Source organism: Enhydra lutris, unplaced genomic scaffold (genome assembly GCF_002288905.1).
Source record: "Enhydra lutris kenyoni isolate GAN:26980312 unplaced genomic scaffold, ASM228890v2 scaffoldscaffold8, whole genome shotgun sequence".
In the NCBI taxonomy this organism is placed as follows: Eukaryota; Metazoa; Chordata; class Mammalia; order Carnivora; family Mustelidae; genus Enhydra; species Enhydra lutris.
The window spans coordinates 30,247,442-30,264,705 of record NW_019154092.1 but is presented as its reverse complement, the minus strand read 5'-3'; the positions used below and the strand labels follow the sequence as shown (position 1 = coordinate 30,264,705).

At 39.8% G+C, this 17,264-nt stretch overlaps 1 protein-coding gene across 6 annotated transcripts in view; it reads right to left on the bottom strand.

Moving 5' to 3' along the window:
- Positions 1–17,264, bottom strand: part of LOC111142471 (elongator acetyltransferase complex subunit 2) — a 42,491-nt gene that overhangs the window by 8,011 nt on the left and 17,216 nt on the right. For 5 of the 6 annotated variants that reach the window (XM_022495647.1, XM_022495650.1, XM_022495649.1 and 2 more), the window contains 7 exons: positions 13,429–13,578; positions 11,359–11,547; positions 8,544–8,613; positions 7,740–7,835; positions 7,535–7,592; positions 6,820–6,892; positions 244–436 (listed from right to left, as the gene is read on the bottom strand). In XM_022495647.1, coding sequence (XP_022351355.1) covers positions 244–436; positions 6,820–6,892; positions 7,535–7,592; positions 7,740–7,835; positions 8,544–8,613; positions 11,359–11,547; positions 13,429–13,578 — 829 coding nt within the window. The remainder of the gene's footprint in view (positions 1–243; positions 437–6,819; positions 6,893–7,534; positions 7,593–7,739; positions 7,836–8,543; positions 8,614–11,358; positions 11,548–13,428; positions 13,579–17,264) is intronic. The other variant, XM_022495651.1, reaches the window with a different exon arrangement.

Sequence of the window (17,264 nt, the reverse complement as noted above, 5' to 3'; positions counted from 1 at the left end):
TCTGAATATATGCCATCCTGACTATATAATCACAAGAAAGTCAACTCAAAGATCACTGCATTTAAATCTTACAATGAAGGTTCGAGTCTTCCTCAGAACACAACTTTGAAAGACCTCACACCAGTGAGACTCTGACCTTCACCCTGTTATTACTTCTAGTCCTCTTTACCTAGTAGTTCCACACGGTAGATAAAATGGACATAAGTGTTTCACTAATAATCTTCCAACTGGAAGCTGGTTTACCTAAGTCAGGTGAGACTATGTCTTGCCTTTTCCACAGTGACCAGGTTCGATCTCTGGAAACAGCTAGTAAGAACTTGTCGTTGGGTGAGAAGGCCATCTGCGTGACAGTCAAACTGTGAAAAACTAAATTCTGCACCTGTTTCCAAGATGTAGTGTTCCAAAGAATGATGGCTGCATGCTCTTTCTTAGCTGCCTGGAGAACAGAGATCAAACAAGCAATTTAAATAGAAATAAACTGGAAAAAGAACTCATATTTTTTAAAATAACATGCTGTTACTATGGGTATATTGTATGTATCTGTATAAATAGGGGAAAATTCTGAGGCAATACATACTACAAGCAGAATAATCTCCAGGAAGCGGAAGACTGGGATTAGACTAGGTGACTCATCAGAGACAGACACTGTCTTCACAGTGTTTCAATGTTTTACAAGAATACGTGTGTCTGTTAATTTGTAATTAAGAGTCTGGGGTGCCTGGGTGGCTCAGTGGGTTAAAGCCTCTGCCTTCGGCTCAGGTCACAATCCCTGGGTCCTAGAATCAAGCCCTGCATCAGGCTCTCTGCTCAGCAGGGAGCCTGCTTCCCTTCCTCTCTCTCTACCTGCCTCTTGGCCTACTTATGATATCTGTAAAATAAATAAATAAAATCTTAAAAAAAAAAAAAGATAATGGCCAAAAAATTCCTAAATTTGATAAAAACAATAAACATACAGATCCAAGAAGTTCAGTAAAACCCAAGCACAGCCAACATGAATTAAATTATATCAACAATAATCAAATTGTTTAAAACCAGCAATAAACATAAAATTGCAGTGGGAGGAGGAAAAAAACCTATCACCAAGAAACAAAAAAATTATAGCAGACTCTCATCAGAAAAAATGCAAATAGGGGCGCCTGGGTGGCTCAGTGGGTTAGGGCCTCTGTCTTCCGCTCAGATCATTGTCCCAGAGTCCTAGGATCAAGCCCCACAGCGGGCTCTCTGCTCAGCAAGGAGTCTGCTTCCTCCTCTCTCTCTGCCTGCCTCTGCCTACTTGTGATCTCTGTCAAATAAATAAAACCTTAAGAAAAAAAAAGCAAATTTAAAAAATGGAGCTACATCTTTAATGTACTCAAAATAAAACCAACAATTTCTTACCCACTATAAAAATCATTCAAAAATTAGGGAGAGACAGATCTGTCAGACAGGCAGAAGCTCAAAAAATTCATGATCAGCAGAAATGCATTACTAGGAATGTTAAAAAATAGCCTTTAGGCAAAAGAAAATGGTATCTGCTGGAAATTTTTTTATTTAAATCTCTTCAAAAGATAACTGACTGCTCAAAGGAAAAATGACAAGATCTTGTCAGATTTCTGTGAAGAAGTGTCCAACAATACCAAAGAGTAGGGGGAAACAAAAGTACACTTCTATGAAGTTCTTAAATTGTATATGAAATAGTGCAACATTACTTGGAGGCAGACTGTGGCAAATGACAGAGGTGCAGTATGAAATGAAAGACAACCAATAAAATAACACAGTGGTTGTATCTACTAACCAAACAAAAGAAATAAAATGGACTCATAAAAAGCAATCAATCAATCCAAAACAAGTAAAATGAAACAAAGAAAGGATGGATGAAATAGAAAACAAATAGCAAGATGAAAGATTTAAATCCAAGCATATTATTATGTTAAATGTGCCCCTGTTAAAATGGAAGATATCAAGATGAATAAAAAGGCAAGATCCAACTATATGCTGCCTTTAAGAAACCCACTTGAGGGCGCCTGGGTGGCTCAGTGGGTTGAGCCTCTGCCTTCGGCTCGGGTCATGGTCTCAGGGTCCTGGGATCGAGTCCTGCATCGGGCTCTCTGCTCAGTGGGGAGCCTGCCCCCTCCTCCTGTCTCTCTCTGCCTGCCTCTCTGCCTGTTTGTGATCTGTCAAATAAATTAAAAAAAAAATCTTAAAAAAAAAAAAAAAAGAAACCCACTTGAAAACAGCTTAAAGTACAAGGACGGAAAAAGATACATAATTCAAGCACTTCTCAAAAGAAAGATGGAGTGGCTGTATGAGCATTGGACAATGTAGACTTGAGAGCAGAACACAACACACTGCCAAAAATAGAGATGATTGTTCCAATTTGTTAAGTCAATCAAGAGAACATAACAAATCATAAATGTTTTAACAGCAGAGCTTCAAAATATACAAAGTAAAACTGACTGAAATACAAGGATTAAAAGATAAGCCTGCAATTATAGTCAAAGATTTCAAAATGCTACTCTCAATAAAACTGAGAGTATGAAGACGATATGAACACTATCAACCAATTTGACGTAATTCATATTTTCAGAACACTCCACCCAACAGAAACAGAATCCACATTCTTTTCAAGTAAACATGGAAATTTACCAAGATTAAATTTCAAAGGACTCAAATCATACTATGTTCTCTGACCACAATGAAATTAAATTAGAAATCAACAGCTATTTGGAAAACATTCAGTATATGGAAACTAAATAATAAATCTCAAAAAAACCTATAGGTAAAAGACAAAAATCAAAGGTAAATTAAAAAACATTCAGTTAGGTAAAAATGAATAGACTGCATCAAAATTTATGGAATGCCCCAAAAATAATACTTAGCAATTTACAGCTCTCAACACCTATATTAGAAAGATCTGAAATCAGTGGTCTCAGCTTTAACCTTACTAAACTAGAAACAGAAAAGGAAATGAAATCTAAGAAAAAAATAAACGGGTGCCTAGGTGTGGCTCAGTCAGTTAAGCGTCTGCCTTTAGCTCGGGTCATGATCCCAAGGTCCCTGGATTGAGTCCCATATAGCGCTCCCTGCTCCACGGACAGCTTGCTTCTTCCTCTCCCTCTGGCCCTCCCCCTGTTCTGACTTGTGTGCTCTCTCACTTAAATAAAATCTTGAAAAAAAAAAAAAAAACAAACAGCAAAAATCAAAGAAATAGAAACAAAAACAGAAGAAACCGAAGCAGAGGACAATCAAAAAGCTGGTTATTTGAAAATATCAAAAAACAATTATCATTATTTTCCTGACTAATTCTTAGAATGCTTCTCTCACCAAAACAAAAAGTGCCAGGGCACGGGGTGAGGTATAAGAAAGAAGACATGAACTGCTGACAGCAGTTATAACAAAGGTGACATCACCAGAGATTCTACCGAGAAATTAAAAGAATTGGAAGAAAGGCACCTGGGTAGCTCGGTTGGTTAAGTGTCTGCCTTTGGCTCAGGTCATTATCTCAGGGTCCTGGGATCAAGCCTCACAGGGCACCTGGGGGGCTTGGTCATTAAGCCTCTGCCTTTGGCTCAGGTCACGATCCCACGGTTCTGGGATGGAGCCCTGCATCAGGCTCCCTGCTCAGCAGGAAGCCTGCTTCTCCCTCTCCAACTCCCCCTGCTTATATTCCCTCTCTCACTCTCTGACAAATAAATAAAATCTTTAAAAAAAAAAAACAACAACACAAACCACTTCTCAAAAAAAAAGAAAAGATGCTCCGCATCACTGGTTATTAGGAAAATGAAAATTACAACCACAATGAGATGTCACACACCAAAAAGAATGTTTACAAAGACTGACCATAACATACAGAGTGTTGAGGAGGGTGTGAAGCACCGGGAACTCCCACTGCTGCTGGGACTGTGAAATAGTATAATCACTTTGGAAAATAGCTTGGCAGTTTCTTAAACTTTAAATATACATATAGGGGTGCGTGGATGGCTCAGTGGTTAAGCATCTGACTCTTGATTTTGGCTCAGGTCATCTCTTATGGTCTTGGGATCAAGCCCCATGTTGGGCTCTGTGTTCAGTGCAGAGTGCACTTGTCCCTCTCCCTCCGCTCCTCCCCCTGCTTGTGCTGGCTCCTCCCACCCTAAAATAAATAAACAAATTTTTCAATAAATAAACATACATCTAGCACTTTTACTCACAGGTATTTATTCAACAGAAATGAAAGCATGTGTCTGTATGTAGATTTGTATACAGATATACAACTGCTTTACAGATTAAAGCCGAAAACTGGAAACAACTCTAATGTCCATTAATAAGTGAATACATCAGGGGAGCCTGGGTGGCTCAGTAAGTTGAACATTTTCCTTCAGCTCAGGTCATGATCTCAGGGTCCTGGGATAGAGCCCTGTATTGGAGTCCCCTGCTCAGTGGGAAGTTTGCTTCTCCCTCTGTCCCTCCCCCCACTTGTGCATGCTCTCTCTCTCAAATAAATAAAATCTTAAAAAAAAAATAAGTGAATAGATCACCAAATTGTAATGTATCTGTACATGGGAAAACTACTCAGCAATAAAAAGAATAAACTGCTCATACATGCAACAACATGGATGAACCCCAAATTCTTATACGCAATGAAAGAAGCTGGACCACAAAAAAGAAAAAAAAGAGAGAACATACTGTAGGATTCCATTTATATAAATTTTAGAAGATGCAAAGTACTCTATCATGACAGAAAGCAGATGAGTGGTTTCCTAGGAATAGGGCAGGAAAGGGTAAGAAGGGACAAGAAAGAGGACTTACCAAGGGGCAGAGGAAATTTCTGGGGTTGATGGCTACATTCATTATCTTAATTGTGGTTATCATTTCACAAATATAAACAAATATGTCAAAACTTACCAAACTGTCCATTTTCAACACGCAATTTATAGTATGCTAATAACACCTAAATAAAGCTGTTAAAAATGTTAGTTTCAGGTGCCTGAGTGGCTCAGTCAGTTAAGCATCTACCTTCAGCTCAGGTCATGATCCCAGGATTCTGGGATCCAGCCCCACGTAGAGCTTCCTGCTAGGCAAAGAGCCTGCTTCTCCCTCTCCCTCTGCCACTCCCCTTGCTTGTTCTCTCTCTCTTGCCCTCTTCCTCTCAAATACAAAAAAAAAAAAAAAGTTAATTTCAAAGGGAGATACATCCAATCATTTGCCTCACCAATAAAAACCAAATGTGTGGGTAACATTCTCCATTCAAGAAACCCAGCTAGCTACCTTCAGGTAAACTTTCAGATTTAAACTTTCCAAGCCACACCTCCTTTCTACTGTTTACTAAAATATGAAACACACAGAAAAAGTATACAAATAACAATAAGAAAGTGGTACACATTTGCTACAAGCAAGCCCACGTGAAAATGAAAAATAACCAACTAATGGCTGACAGTGCCCAAAGCTAAAAACAAATTAGCTGCTCAATAGAAGCATGGCTATTCCTGCCACTAAGCTCTATTCCTTCCACAGGCCCCATAACAAAAGGAAGTAGTCTCAGTACCATCCTCACAGAGGGGACAACCAGCAAAGAACATGAGGCAGGAGGGGCATAGCAGTATTTCTTTTTTTTTTTTTTTTAAAGATTTTATTTATTTGACAGGGAGAGAGTAGGCAGAGAGGCAGGCAGAGAGAGAGGAAGAAGCAGGCTCCCCGCTGAACAGAGAGCCTGATGCAGGGCTCGATCCATGACCCTGGGATCGTGACCTGAGCTAAAGGCAGAGGCTTCAACCAGTGAGCCACCCAGGCGCCCCAATCTTTTTTTTTTTTTTTAATAAATGTTTGTTTATTTATTTGACAGACAGAGATCACAGGAGGCAGAGAGGCAGACAGAGAGAGAGAGGAGGAAGCAGGCTTCCTGCCGAGAAGAGAGCCCGATGTGGAACTTGATCCCAGGATTCTGGGATCATGACCTGAGCCCAAGGCAAAGGCTTTAACCCACTGAGCCACCCAGGTGCCCCCAGGCACCCCGATCTTATGATGACTCAATACAGGTGGTGGCAAGAAGCCACAATAAAAGCAGAGAGAGGGGCCCAAGAGATAGGCAGCTGAAGTCATCAGCTTAAAACGAGTAAATTTTAGAAAATGTAGGGAAATATGTGGGTCTCAGACCTTTCAGACACTCCTCCATACATACTCACTCCACAGAATATGGGTAAACAGTGAACTGTGAGTTTGAGATCATTCTCCCAGGCAGAAGCTTGAAAAGCACTATTCCGCAGTGCCACGTGCTAAGAAGCCAGCCTCACCCCGCCTCATCCCCTCCCTGGCACGGGCTGAGGGACTCCACTCCCTCCAGGCAGTACCATGTCTGCTTCTGGACAAACTGTCAGATGGAGCGGAGCACGCTGGCTTTGACCTTCTCATTCCCCCCTGTCTTTAGGACTCCCAATTATTTCAATTTATTGCATTTTGGAGTCATTTAAAAATACCTCATTAAATAAATCAACTTAAACCAAGTATTTAAGAACAAAAGCATGTGGCTGAAACAGACTTAAAATCCAACAGACAAAAAAAACCTACAGATTTTTTTTTTCAAATTTATCTATTTTTAGGTAAGCTCTACACCCCTTGTGGGGCTTGAACTCACAATACGGAGATCAAGAGTCACGTGCTCTACTTGACTAAGCCAGCCAGGCGCCCCTCAGTTGCAAGCTGTTGAAGGGACAGAAGGGAAATGAGACTGCGAAAGCAAGATTCAGGAAAAAGCAAGTTCCAGTGGCCTTTCATGGAGTATTCCGCCTCCCTCACCACAACTTAAAGAGCCTGACGACTCAAGTAACATGTGAACAAACGGAGTAAGAAAGTAAAATTCCCTACCTTACATGCTGAAGCAAGCAGAGCCTTTGAATTGCTACAAGCAACACAAAATATTTCATAACCATGTCCATATCTACAATTTAAAAAGAAAAAAACATGCATGACCCTATATTAGTATATGTCCCTAATCTCAGGCTGCAGTTTTAAAATGTGAAAAGAACATAAATCTCTCTAACATACAATTCTTTTAGGGACATTACATTTCTGTCTAGGCAAACATTTAGGGAAAAAACAGAGAGACTGGCAAGCTTCCTAAAAGTGATCTTCCTGAGTAAAATGCCAGCTTCCTAAAAGTGATACAACTTATTCAAACAGTAAGATTAAAATACAAATTTTAACCCCCAACCAGCCAGTACAACAAACAATAAATCCAGAAAAGGTTTTGATGGAGAACCACAAAAGGGAAAAAAACAAAAACAACAGAATAATAAATCTTAAAAGTCCTTTTCAGAAAAGAAAAGAAATATGTTATGTCTCTCTACTTTAAAAATGAAGACCAATAAACAAATCCAGTAAATAGAATACATAAGTAATATAAAAATCTATGTGAAGGTCAATTCTTGCCCCTTAGGAAGGCCACTGAAGATTTTTAGATGGGAATGGAGGGGAGAATGTAGGTAAAAGGAAAGCAAAGGAGAAAATCAAATTATGAGGAGAAAAAAAATCACAAGTTATGACAGAATCAGATCAAACATCTTAGCACAGTTTAACTTACAGTTTTTGAACTTCAGGCCATAAAGTATTCTGCAGAAGATGATCCTCAGTGGGAGGTTCTATAATAAATGTAAAGCACTACAATTATTTTTTTCAATTTTCATGTTTGTAAGTGAATTCTATAGCCTTTACTTAGGTCAACAGTAACAGGTACTACACTATATGTACTAATGATTCTATTAAATCACTTTTTTACCACTTCTTACCAGTAAGTATGGAGGGGTGAAAGGCCATTTGTTGATACTCAAAACTAGTACTAGTTAACAGTTCCTCTTCATCAGAAGGCTGAGAAGCTATATCTTCTAGTTTAAATGAAACACATTAACATCATGAATTAGTCCCCATATGTCTATGTCCTATGCACATCCCAATATTAAGACCCATCAGAAAGCAGAGGCACCTCAAAGTACTGACTGTACTTCAAAGATACATCAGTGTGATTCCAAATCCAAGGGTATTTCTGCTACTCCAGTATTTTCCAAATGTGCTCCTTGAAGCACCAGTCAATTCCATAAAGATTCCTTCCTTTTTCTTTGACCTAACATTTCCCAAACTGACAATCAGACAAATTCTTCAGGCTAGCCACATCAGCATGTACAGTGGGAGTGCTCCATGAAACACACCCTGTGAAAGCTGCACCGATTTCAGGGCCTGCATATGGGGAGAGTACTTAGCATGGAATGTCTGATGGAGAAAGCAGAGCAAGTATTGTGATTCAAAGAAAGAAAAACTCAGGGACATTTGGGTGGCATGGTCAATCAACCGGCCGACTCTTGGTATTGGCTTGGGTTGTGGGTATCGAGGCACACTTCAGGCTCTGCACTCAGCAAGGGGTCTGCTTGAGATTCTCTCTCCCTCTGCTCCTCCCCACTTCTCTAAAATAAATACACGAATCTTTAAAAAGTTATTTAAAAAATCAGTAATGAACATGAGATACATGTTATGCAAGTGTGTAACTAGGTTTCAAATACCACTATGGATTCACAACTTTTGGACACTTCAAGCCTTACCCTGAAAGACAGCTTTATTTGATAACCCCAAAGCAGGAACAGTAGCTCCTTCTGGAAGGTCACCGTCTTGCTGGAATAAAAGATATGATATGTTTTAAACACTAAAAGTTACCATTACCTCAGGCACACAAAATGTCATGCTCACAAATGCAGAGAACAATTTAAAGGCCACACTGTGTGGATTTTCTGCCCATACTTCCATTTTCCTTGAAACCAACAGATGGAACACTAAGCAATCACTCTCCAAAGACATGCTGCAGTTAACCCCCAACCTGCCACACCCAATCCACAAAGTCGGCTATCCTCTCAACCATAAGCTTGCCAAACCCTAAGAGCTGCGGGAGTTTCAGAGTCTGATGAAGAGTGCACTAGTCTGGTTTCTAGCAAAGAGTGGGCTGAAAATGGCATGCCCGGGGCTCTACTTCCAAAAGTCTCCCAAGCACATCCCTAATGATGCTTTTAGAAAACCCATTTTCTAAAAAGGCACACAGTATTTTTCTTAAACATATTTAAATAACTCAGTATTTTAAAAAATTTTTTACAGAGTGCCATTGAAATGCCAATAAACTGCTTTTGCCCTGCAATTTCTATCAATCAAATTGTCTCACAAAAAACTATATGCTAACCATCAACACCGGCACATGCGCATATGCTAAGAGCATTTCTCACAATTTAGGCTCTCATACAGGAGCTGGAACCCAACACAAACAGGAGCAGTGGAAATTTAAGCCATCATCAAGCACAGCTACCCAGGACATAAGAGACTGCACACTTTGTCTCAGAAAACAAGAAAAACAAACCCCAGAGAAAAGAGCCACAAAAAGCACTCCTACAAACCTATCCCCACATTCACAATGGGAACAAACTCCAAAATACAGCAAGAGGTTTTCCAGCCTAGGGAATCTCTGTATCTTAGGATACGGAATTGAGCGTATACCTGGAGCAAAGCTCTTGTGGAATCCTAGAATCACATTTCGATCCCTAGAACTGAGAGATCCTGAAACTAACTGCCCTTCCACCCCCACAGCTCTATACAATAATCCCAATCAAGACTTCCCTTTTGATCTCATTCCCACTGTCTCTTATGATTAGAAACAAGCAAAACAGAACCTGAGATCTTCACACAATCAAAAAAGGCTGTGTCATGAGGTGCTCAGCATACACTCAGGGAAACGGAGTTGGGAGTTTATTTCAAATAACTTTCTTACCCAGATTGTGTTAGTTGCCCTGCCTTCAGAGCCTCCAGGCTCAAAGACATCCTGTTCTCCCATAACATTCTCCACCCCAAAGTACTTTTCAGGACTTGTTTAGGGACCCTCCAACAGCACCCACTGGTCTAAATCGTGCCTGACTCCCCAGGTCCCCCAGCACTTGACTTTCTCCGTCTCTCCATTTCCCTGGATACACTACTCTTCATCTGAATAGCCCGGGCTACCCTGCCGCTTGCTCACTCTCTCTCCTTCCTTCTGACTATCAAGTGTACTTATCCTTTGCAATCTCAGACCAAATTTGTGACCCATCTCTAAGTATAGTAAAGAACCATGTAATGCTCATGCTTCTGTATAACACAACTATCTTCCTAATTTCCCTTCAAAACTACTTCATAATTTTCATAACTTATGTATTTTTATAAGCAGCTCAAATCTTCTGTAAAGAGTATAAACTTAAAAAAAAACTTACCTTTTCAAAATCCAAATAAAGTGCCATTAAACATTTTCTCATTACCCTATTTCAGTGACCTCTTCCTTCTATGAATAATTTACTTTAGCCACCAAAAAATCATTGGTCTCATCTAGTAATTCTAAGTACTTCAGTTCCACTGTTCCCTACCTCTAACCTACAGCTACATGGAAATCTCCCTGAAAATATGACCTATCTCGGGGCACCTGGGTATCTCAGTTGGCTAAGCAACTGCCTTCGACTCAGGTTATGATCCCAGTGTCCTAGGATTGAGCCCCACATCGGGCTCTCTGCTCAGCAGGGAGCCTGCTTCCACCTCTCTCTCTCTCCTGCGTCTCTGCCTACTTGTGAGCTCTGTCAAATAAATAAAATCTTAAAAAAAAAAAAAAAGAAAGAAAAAGAAAAGAAAACAAAATATGACCTATTATATATTGTTTTATTGTAGACACTTAACGTAGTGATGGTACACAGTATTCTTGCCTTGATTTAACATTGTAATTCTTTACAGTGTTTTAGGCTACTTTTTAAAAAAAATTTCTGGTTTAGGGACGCCTGGGTGGCTCAGTTGGTTAAGCAGCTGCCTTCGGCTCAGGTCATGATCCCAGCGTCCTGGGATCGAGTCCCACATCGGGCTCCTTGTTCTGTGGGGAGCCTGCTTCTCCCTCTGCCTCTGCCTGCCACTCTGTCTGCCTGTGCTCTCTCTCTCTCTCTCTCTTTCTGACAAATAAATAAATAAAAAATCTTAAAAAAAAAAAAAAAATTTCTGGTTTTAACATTTAAATTACTGCATGCCACAGTGTGCACAGAAATTTATCAAGCCGATTTGACTTCCTTGTTACCCATGAGCTCCATTTACAGACTTAAGAAAAAGAAATTTTTATTATTTCTTTATTTTTTTAAAAGATTTTCTTTATTTATTTGAGTAAGAGAGAGAGCATGAGAAGGGGGAGGGTCAGAGGGAGAAGCAGTCTCCCCATGGAGCTGGGAGCCCGAGGTAGGACTCGATCCCGGGACTCTGGGACCATGACCTGAGCTGAAGGCAGTCGCTTAACCAACGGAGCCACCCAGGCACCTGGGAAAAAAAATTTTTAAATGAAGTACATGGATGTAGTTGAAACATTAGAGGAATACTCACATTACAAAGCAAAAGATTCAGTGACTGGCCTGTAATGGCACAAAAGTTTTCCACAAAATTCCGAGGTGCAGAAAATACTCGAAGAACTTTTTCATCTGCTCCAGATACAAACTGAAACCGACTAATCATTGCCAAACATTTCAGGTCATATCCATGTATCTGAGGCCTGGCAATTTCATGCCAGGTCACCTGGGTATTGAAATAGGATAAAAAAAAACGATCATACATTTCAGAAGCCAAATTCTTTTCAACAAGCAAAATATCAGATACACAATTATTTATTATGCCATGGAAATATAAACACAGACCATATTCATCCATGTTGTTTAATGCTAATTCAATCCTTTTTGTTACTGAATAGTATTCCCTTGTACAGTTAGACACACACACACACACACACACACACACACACACACACACACACATAATCTTGTTGATCCATTCACATATGTAAGACATTTAGGTTCTTTCCACTTTTTGTCTTTTTTTTTTATTTTTTTATTTTTTTTTTTTTAAAGATTTTATTTATTTATTTGACAGAGAGAGATCACAAGTAGACAGAGAGGCAGGCAGAGAGAGAGAGAGAGGGAAGCAGGCTCCCTGCTGAGCAGAGAGCCTGATGCGGGACTCGATCCCAGGACCCTGAGATCATGACCTGAGCCGAAGGCAGCGGCTTAACCCACTGAGCCACCCAGGCGCCCTGCATATTTAAATTTTTAAGAAACTACCAAACTATTTCCCAAACAGGCTATACATTTCACAATCCCACCAGCAGTGTATAAGAACGCCAGCTGCCTGCTCATCAACACTTGATACAGTCTTTAAATCATTTTGGTAAGTGTGTAATGGTATCCCATTGTAGCTTTACTTTACATTTCCCTAATGACTAACAGGGTTCAGAATCTTTTCCTGTCCTTATCTCCTTATACCTTCTTTGAAGAAGTATCTGTTCACATCTTTTGTCCATTTTCTTACAGAATTGTTCGTTTTCCTATTACAGAGTTCTCAGATGTTCATTATATACCCTGGATATCAATCGCTTACCAGAGATGTGCTTGGTAAATACTTTCTCCCAGTTTTAACTTTTCTTTTTATTTTCCTGACAGTGTCTTTCAAGGAATAGAATTTTCATATTTTGATGAAGTCCAATTTATCCGTCTTTTTAGTGGATGATTAATAAACAGATTTCACTCGTTTTCAAGGACTGACCCACAGTCAGTTCCAAGAACTTTTGTCAGAGATTGAAGCTGAGTAGACAAGCTTTCTCTACCATAGTGCACAGTTCAGTGGCTTGCCACTGGTAAAGTGTAGTTGCAATTTCTTGAGCTCAGGGCGAAGAATGAAATGTCTATTAAACAAAAGTCACCCTCAATCACTATTACCTAATAGTATATATGACTTTAGAAATTAGCTTTTACTGTAGACTTTACAGTGTTTCCTAACATATTAAACATAAAATACAAGGGATAAGTGAATTTTTATGCAGATAGCAAGTAAATACACTTTGAAAACAACTTTAACAAACTGTCTGAACTGTCAAGAGTATATGTATGTCTAAGTTTTTAAGAAAATACCATTTCCGGGGGGCTGCCTGGGTGGCTCAGTGGGTTAAACCTCTGCCTTCAGCTCAGGTCATGATCTCGGGGTCCTGGGATCGAGTCCCACATCAGGCTCCTTGCTCGTCAGGGAGCCTGCTTCTCCCTCTGCCTCTGCTGCCACTCTGCCTGCCTGTGCTCCCTCTCATTCTCTTTCTCTCTCTGACAAATAAATAAAATCTTTAAAAAAAAAAAAAAAAAAGAAAATACCATTTCCTACCTGCTGTATCATTCTGTACTCCCACCGGCAATACGTGGGTGCTCTGGCTGCTCAGCACCCTTACATCCGCTCCTCACTGCCAGTGCTTCTCACTTTGGCCACCCCACAGTGCGCAGCGGCCCCGTGTCCCATGTCATTGTTTTCACTTGCATTTCCATAGTGGCTAACAATGCTGCCCAACTTTTCATGTGCCCAAGGATGTTTTTATAAAAAATGCATTTACAAAAATGTCAGTCAAGTAGGAAGACATTTTACCTGTGATTCGTCTTTTCTCTTCCACGGAGCAAAAAGTCGAGTTGTCTGGTCAGTACCAACAGTGATGATAAACTCTCCTTCTGGATCCCACATTAGGTCTTGGACACCATCAAAGTGTCCTGAAATAACAATCTCTGGGGTCCATTCTCTCTGCAATGGAAGTATTCATGACACATCAAAATAATCAGAGATCACTACTACCCAGAATCAAGTCTAATCATGATAATGCCCTCCGCCCTCAAGGCTAATGATGGAAAAGACTGAAACCCCTGAGCAAGGGAAAAAGCTAAAAAAAAAAAAAAAGATGGGATCTTAAAATAATAGGATCCTAAAATAAAAGGACAGGTTTTCCAATCAAACATATTATAACTTAAAAGTTCAAATATGTTTCGTCCTTTAAAGCAGTAACCCAGGGGAAATGCCCCTCCATTCAGCGCATACTGAATGCCTCCTAGAAGCCAAACACTATTTAACTTTTCTCTGACTCAAAGAACTCCTCTGCAAAAGAGTTACCAAGCTGGTATGGTTGTTATGTGAATTAGATGAATTTATATTTGTAAAGCACCCAGAACAATGCAATACACAGCATTATTTGAGTATTTTTCTGTTAAACAACATAATAAAGAGTATTAAATAAAATTAGTCAATAGATTCTGAGTATGTGCCTTTTTTTTTTTTTTTTTTAAGGATTCATTTATTTTAGGGAGACAGAAAGGAAAAGAGAGTACACCAGCAGGAGGGGCAAAGGAAGAGGGAGAAAGAATCTTAAGCAGACTCCACTCAGCACAGAGCCTGGCCCAGGGCTGTGATCTCACACCCTGAGATAATGACCTGGGCCAATACCAAGAGTCGGATGCCTAACCAACTGCACCACTCAGGAGCTCTCTGGCTTTCTTTATCAAGTAAAAGGAGCTGCAGGTGTAGAGAAGAGAGGCGGAATCAAATCTAGCTGGCCCACCTCCTGAGGGAGCCTGTACCAGCATCCATGTGAACAGAGAGAGACAATGAAATATAGAAAATGTCATATGTCTCATCTACGATCATGTTTTGAACAACCTCAAGTAGTGATAAACAATCTTTGGAGTAAATAAACTTGTAGAAATAGCTAAAAGGTGACCCAAAGCCAAGTATGATGAATACAGTCAGTGATTAAGCTATTTTCTCATCAAAAAAATTAAAAGGTTGTGACAAAGAAGTGCTATTAATTTCTTCTATGACATAAAAGGTGATTCTAAAGTTAGCACTAAAGGGAGTTTCCAAAAAGTTCTGAACAAAGTGTAGCACTTTTGGACTATGAGGACAATTTTCCACTGTAACAGTCCTAAAGTACAGTGTTTGTTTTTAAAATCAGCCCCAAATATAACAGATGTGCCACTCTGGTGTGGAAGGCTGTGCATATGTGGGGGCAGAGGGTATACGGCAACTCTCTGTACTTCCTGCTCAATTGTTTGTGAACCTAAAACTTCTTTAAAAAAATCAAGTCTATTTTTTAAAAAGTCACCTTAAATACATGGGGAGCAGCTATTATAAATCTGAAGTCAAATTATAAGCACAAGCAAAGTTCCTTAATTCTATCTTCTGGTTTGAGTTTCTTCTTACTCATCTGATGCTTTTTTCTAAGGCGGCCCTCAAAAACTAAAGCTGAAATATGGCTCAGAGGCACTCTGAGTTAAGAACAAGATTTATCAAGACTTATCTTGAGGGGTGCCTGGGTGGATCAGTGGGTGGATCTCTCTGCCTTCGGCTCAGGTCATGATCTCAGGGGCCTGGGATCGAGCCCTGCATCGGGCTCTCTGCTCAGCAGGGAGCCTGCCTCCCCCCCTCTCTCTGCCTGTCTCTCTGCCTACTTGTGATCTCTGTCAAATAAATAAATAAAATCTTTAAAAAAAAAAAAAAGACTTATCTTGATAAATTTATCAAGTTAATAATTTATCAAGTTAAGAACAAGATTTAAAAGTGCCTTAGGGGCATCTGGGTGGCTCAGTCAGTTAAGCATACTCCAACTCTTGATTTTGGTTCAAGTCATGATCTCGGGGTCGTGGGACTGAGCCGACATCGGGCTTCACGCTCAGCAAGGAGTCTGCTTGGGATTTTCTCCCCCTCCCTCTGTCCCTCCCCTACCCATGCACAAGTGCGCACTCTCTATCTCAATTAAATTTAAAAAATCTTTAAGAAAAATAAGTGCCTTAGCTGATGATCCCTTGGCTCACTCCACAGTAGAAACAGTCCTTTGTTTTTTGGTGTGTGTGTACAGTTGACACACAATGTTACACTAGTTTCAGGTATATAACATAGTGATTCAACATATCTATGTATTATGCTATGCTCCCACCATTTGATTCATTTAAACAGTCATGGTAAAGCTTCATGACCAAAATCACTTACAGGCAAACAGAAATATGAATTTCTACTACTCGTACTTTAACTATTAAGGCAGCACATAGTGAATATAACATGTGATTGTTTTATTCTTACTATTCATTCATCCATGCATTCCACATTATGGACCAGAACACAGGGATAAGGAAGACAGCCAAATCTGTTCTCACAGAGCTTACAATCTAGTAGAGAAGCCAGGCAATTATGTAACGGATTCCCATAAAGTATGATAAGGGCTCACCATGTATCATGTAGGTTTTCTACTAGTTCTAGTTAAAACAGCAGTTCTCAACTGTTTTTCTGCCATAACCCCCTGAAGGATGATATTTCCAGTGAGGCAACACTTATTTGGACAATAGTCAAGGTTATGTTCAGTTATCATCAAGGCTACTAGTTTCATTCTTTTTCTTCACATCAGAAAAGTATATTGGAATCTAAGTGAATGGGAATAATATAGATAAAATTCAATTAACTTGGATGTAAATAAAAATAGCTTGAAAGCACATCATTCTTAAACTGACCTTGCTCTGAACTTCAAAATGGATCATGCACACTATTATCTCAGAACCACTTAAACACGGAATATCCAACTAGCTCCTGTGTTAGCTGTTTGATAAAGAACTGCTTTTGAAATACACTGATTTGAGAGAAAATATTTACAGTAAGGACGACAGGAAAGGGAATATTTTATTTAGCTGACACACAATATCGCATTAGTTTTAGACATACATAGTGATTCAGAAGGTCTATGCATAATGCTGAGCTCACTCACCACAGTGTAGCTCCCACCTGTCAGCATACAACGCTATTACAGCACCACAGACTGTGTTCCTTATGCTGTATCTTTTATTCCCATGACTTATTCACTCCATAACTGGAAGTCTGTACCTCCCACTCCCCTTTACCTACTTGGCCCAACCCCTACACCCTCCTTCCCTTTTGGTAACCATCAGTTTGTTCCCTGTATATATAGGTCTGATTCCATACAAGTAGAAACAATCTTGAAGGTCAACACCAAATGGAAAATACAAGGGAAAAAGTAAATCATTCCATGCATGAAAAGTTGAATCTTCACATATGACACAACTAGTACAAAGCCCACCAACTAAAGGTTATGCAAATCTGTGAATTTTTACTTTATAAGGGAAGCCTTGAGATGCACATTCAAAATCTAGACTCACATTTCACTCAATGCTCTTATTTCTTTCATTTATTTACTTGATTTAAAATACACAAATATACTATCCCATACGTACCAGGCGCGGTTTTTCATACTGCACAAATATGAACTCATTTAAGCATCAGAGAAACCTTATGAGTAGATGCTATTTTTTTTTTTAATGTATTTATTTGACAGAGAAAGATCACAAGCAGGCAGGCAGAGAGAGAGAGAGGAGGAAGCAGGCTCCCCGCCGAGCAGGGAGCCCGATGTGGGACTCGATCCCAGGACCCTGAGA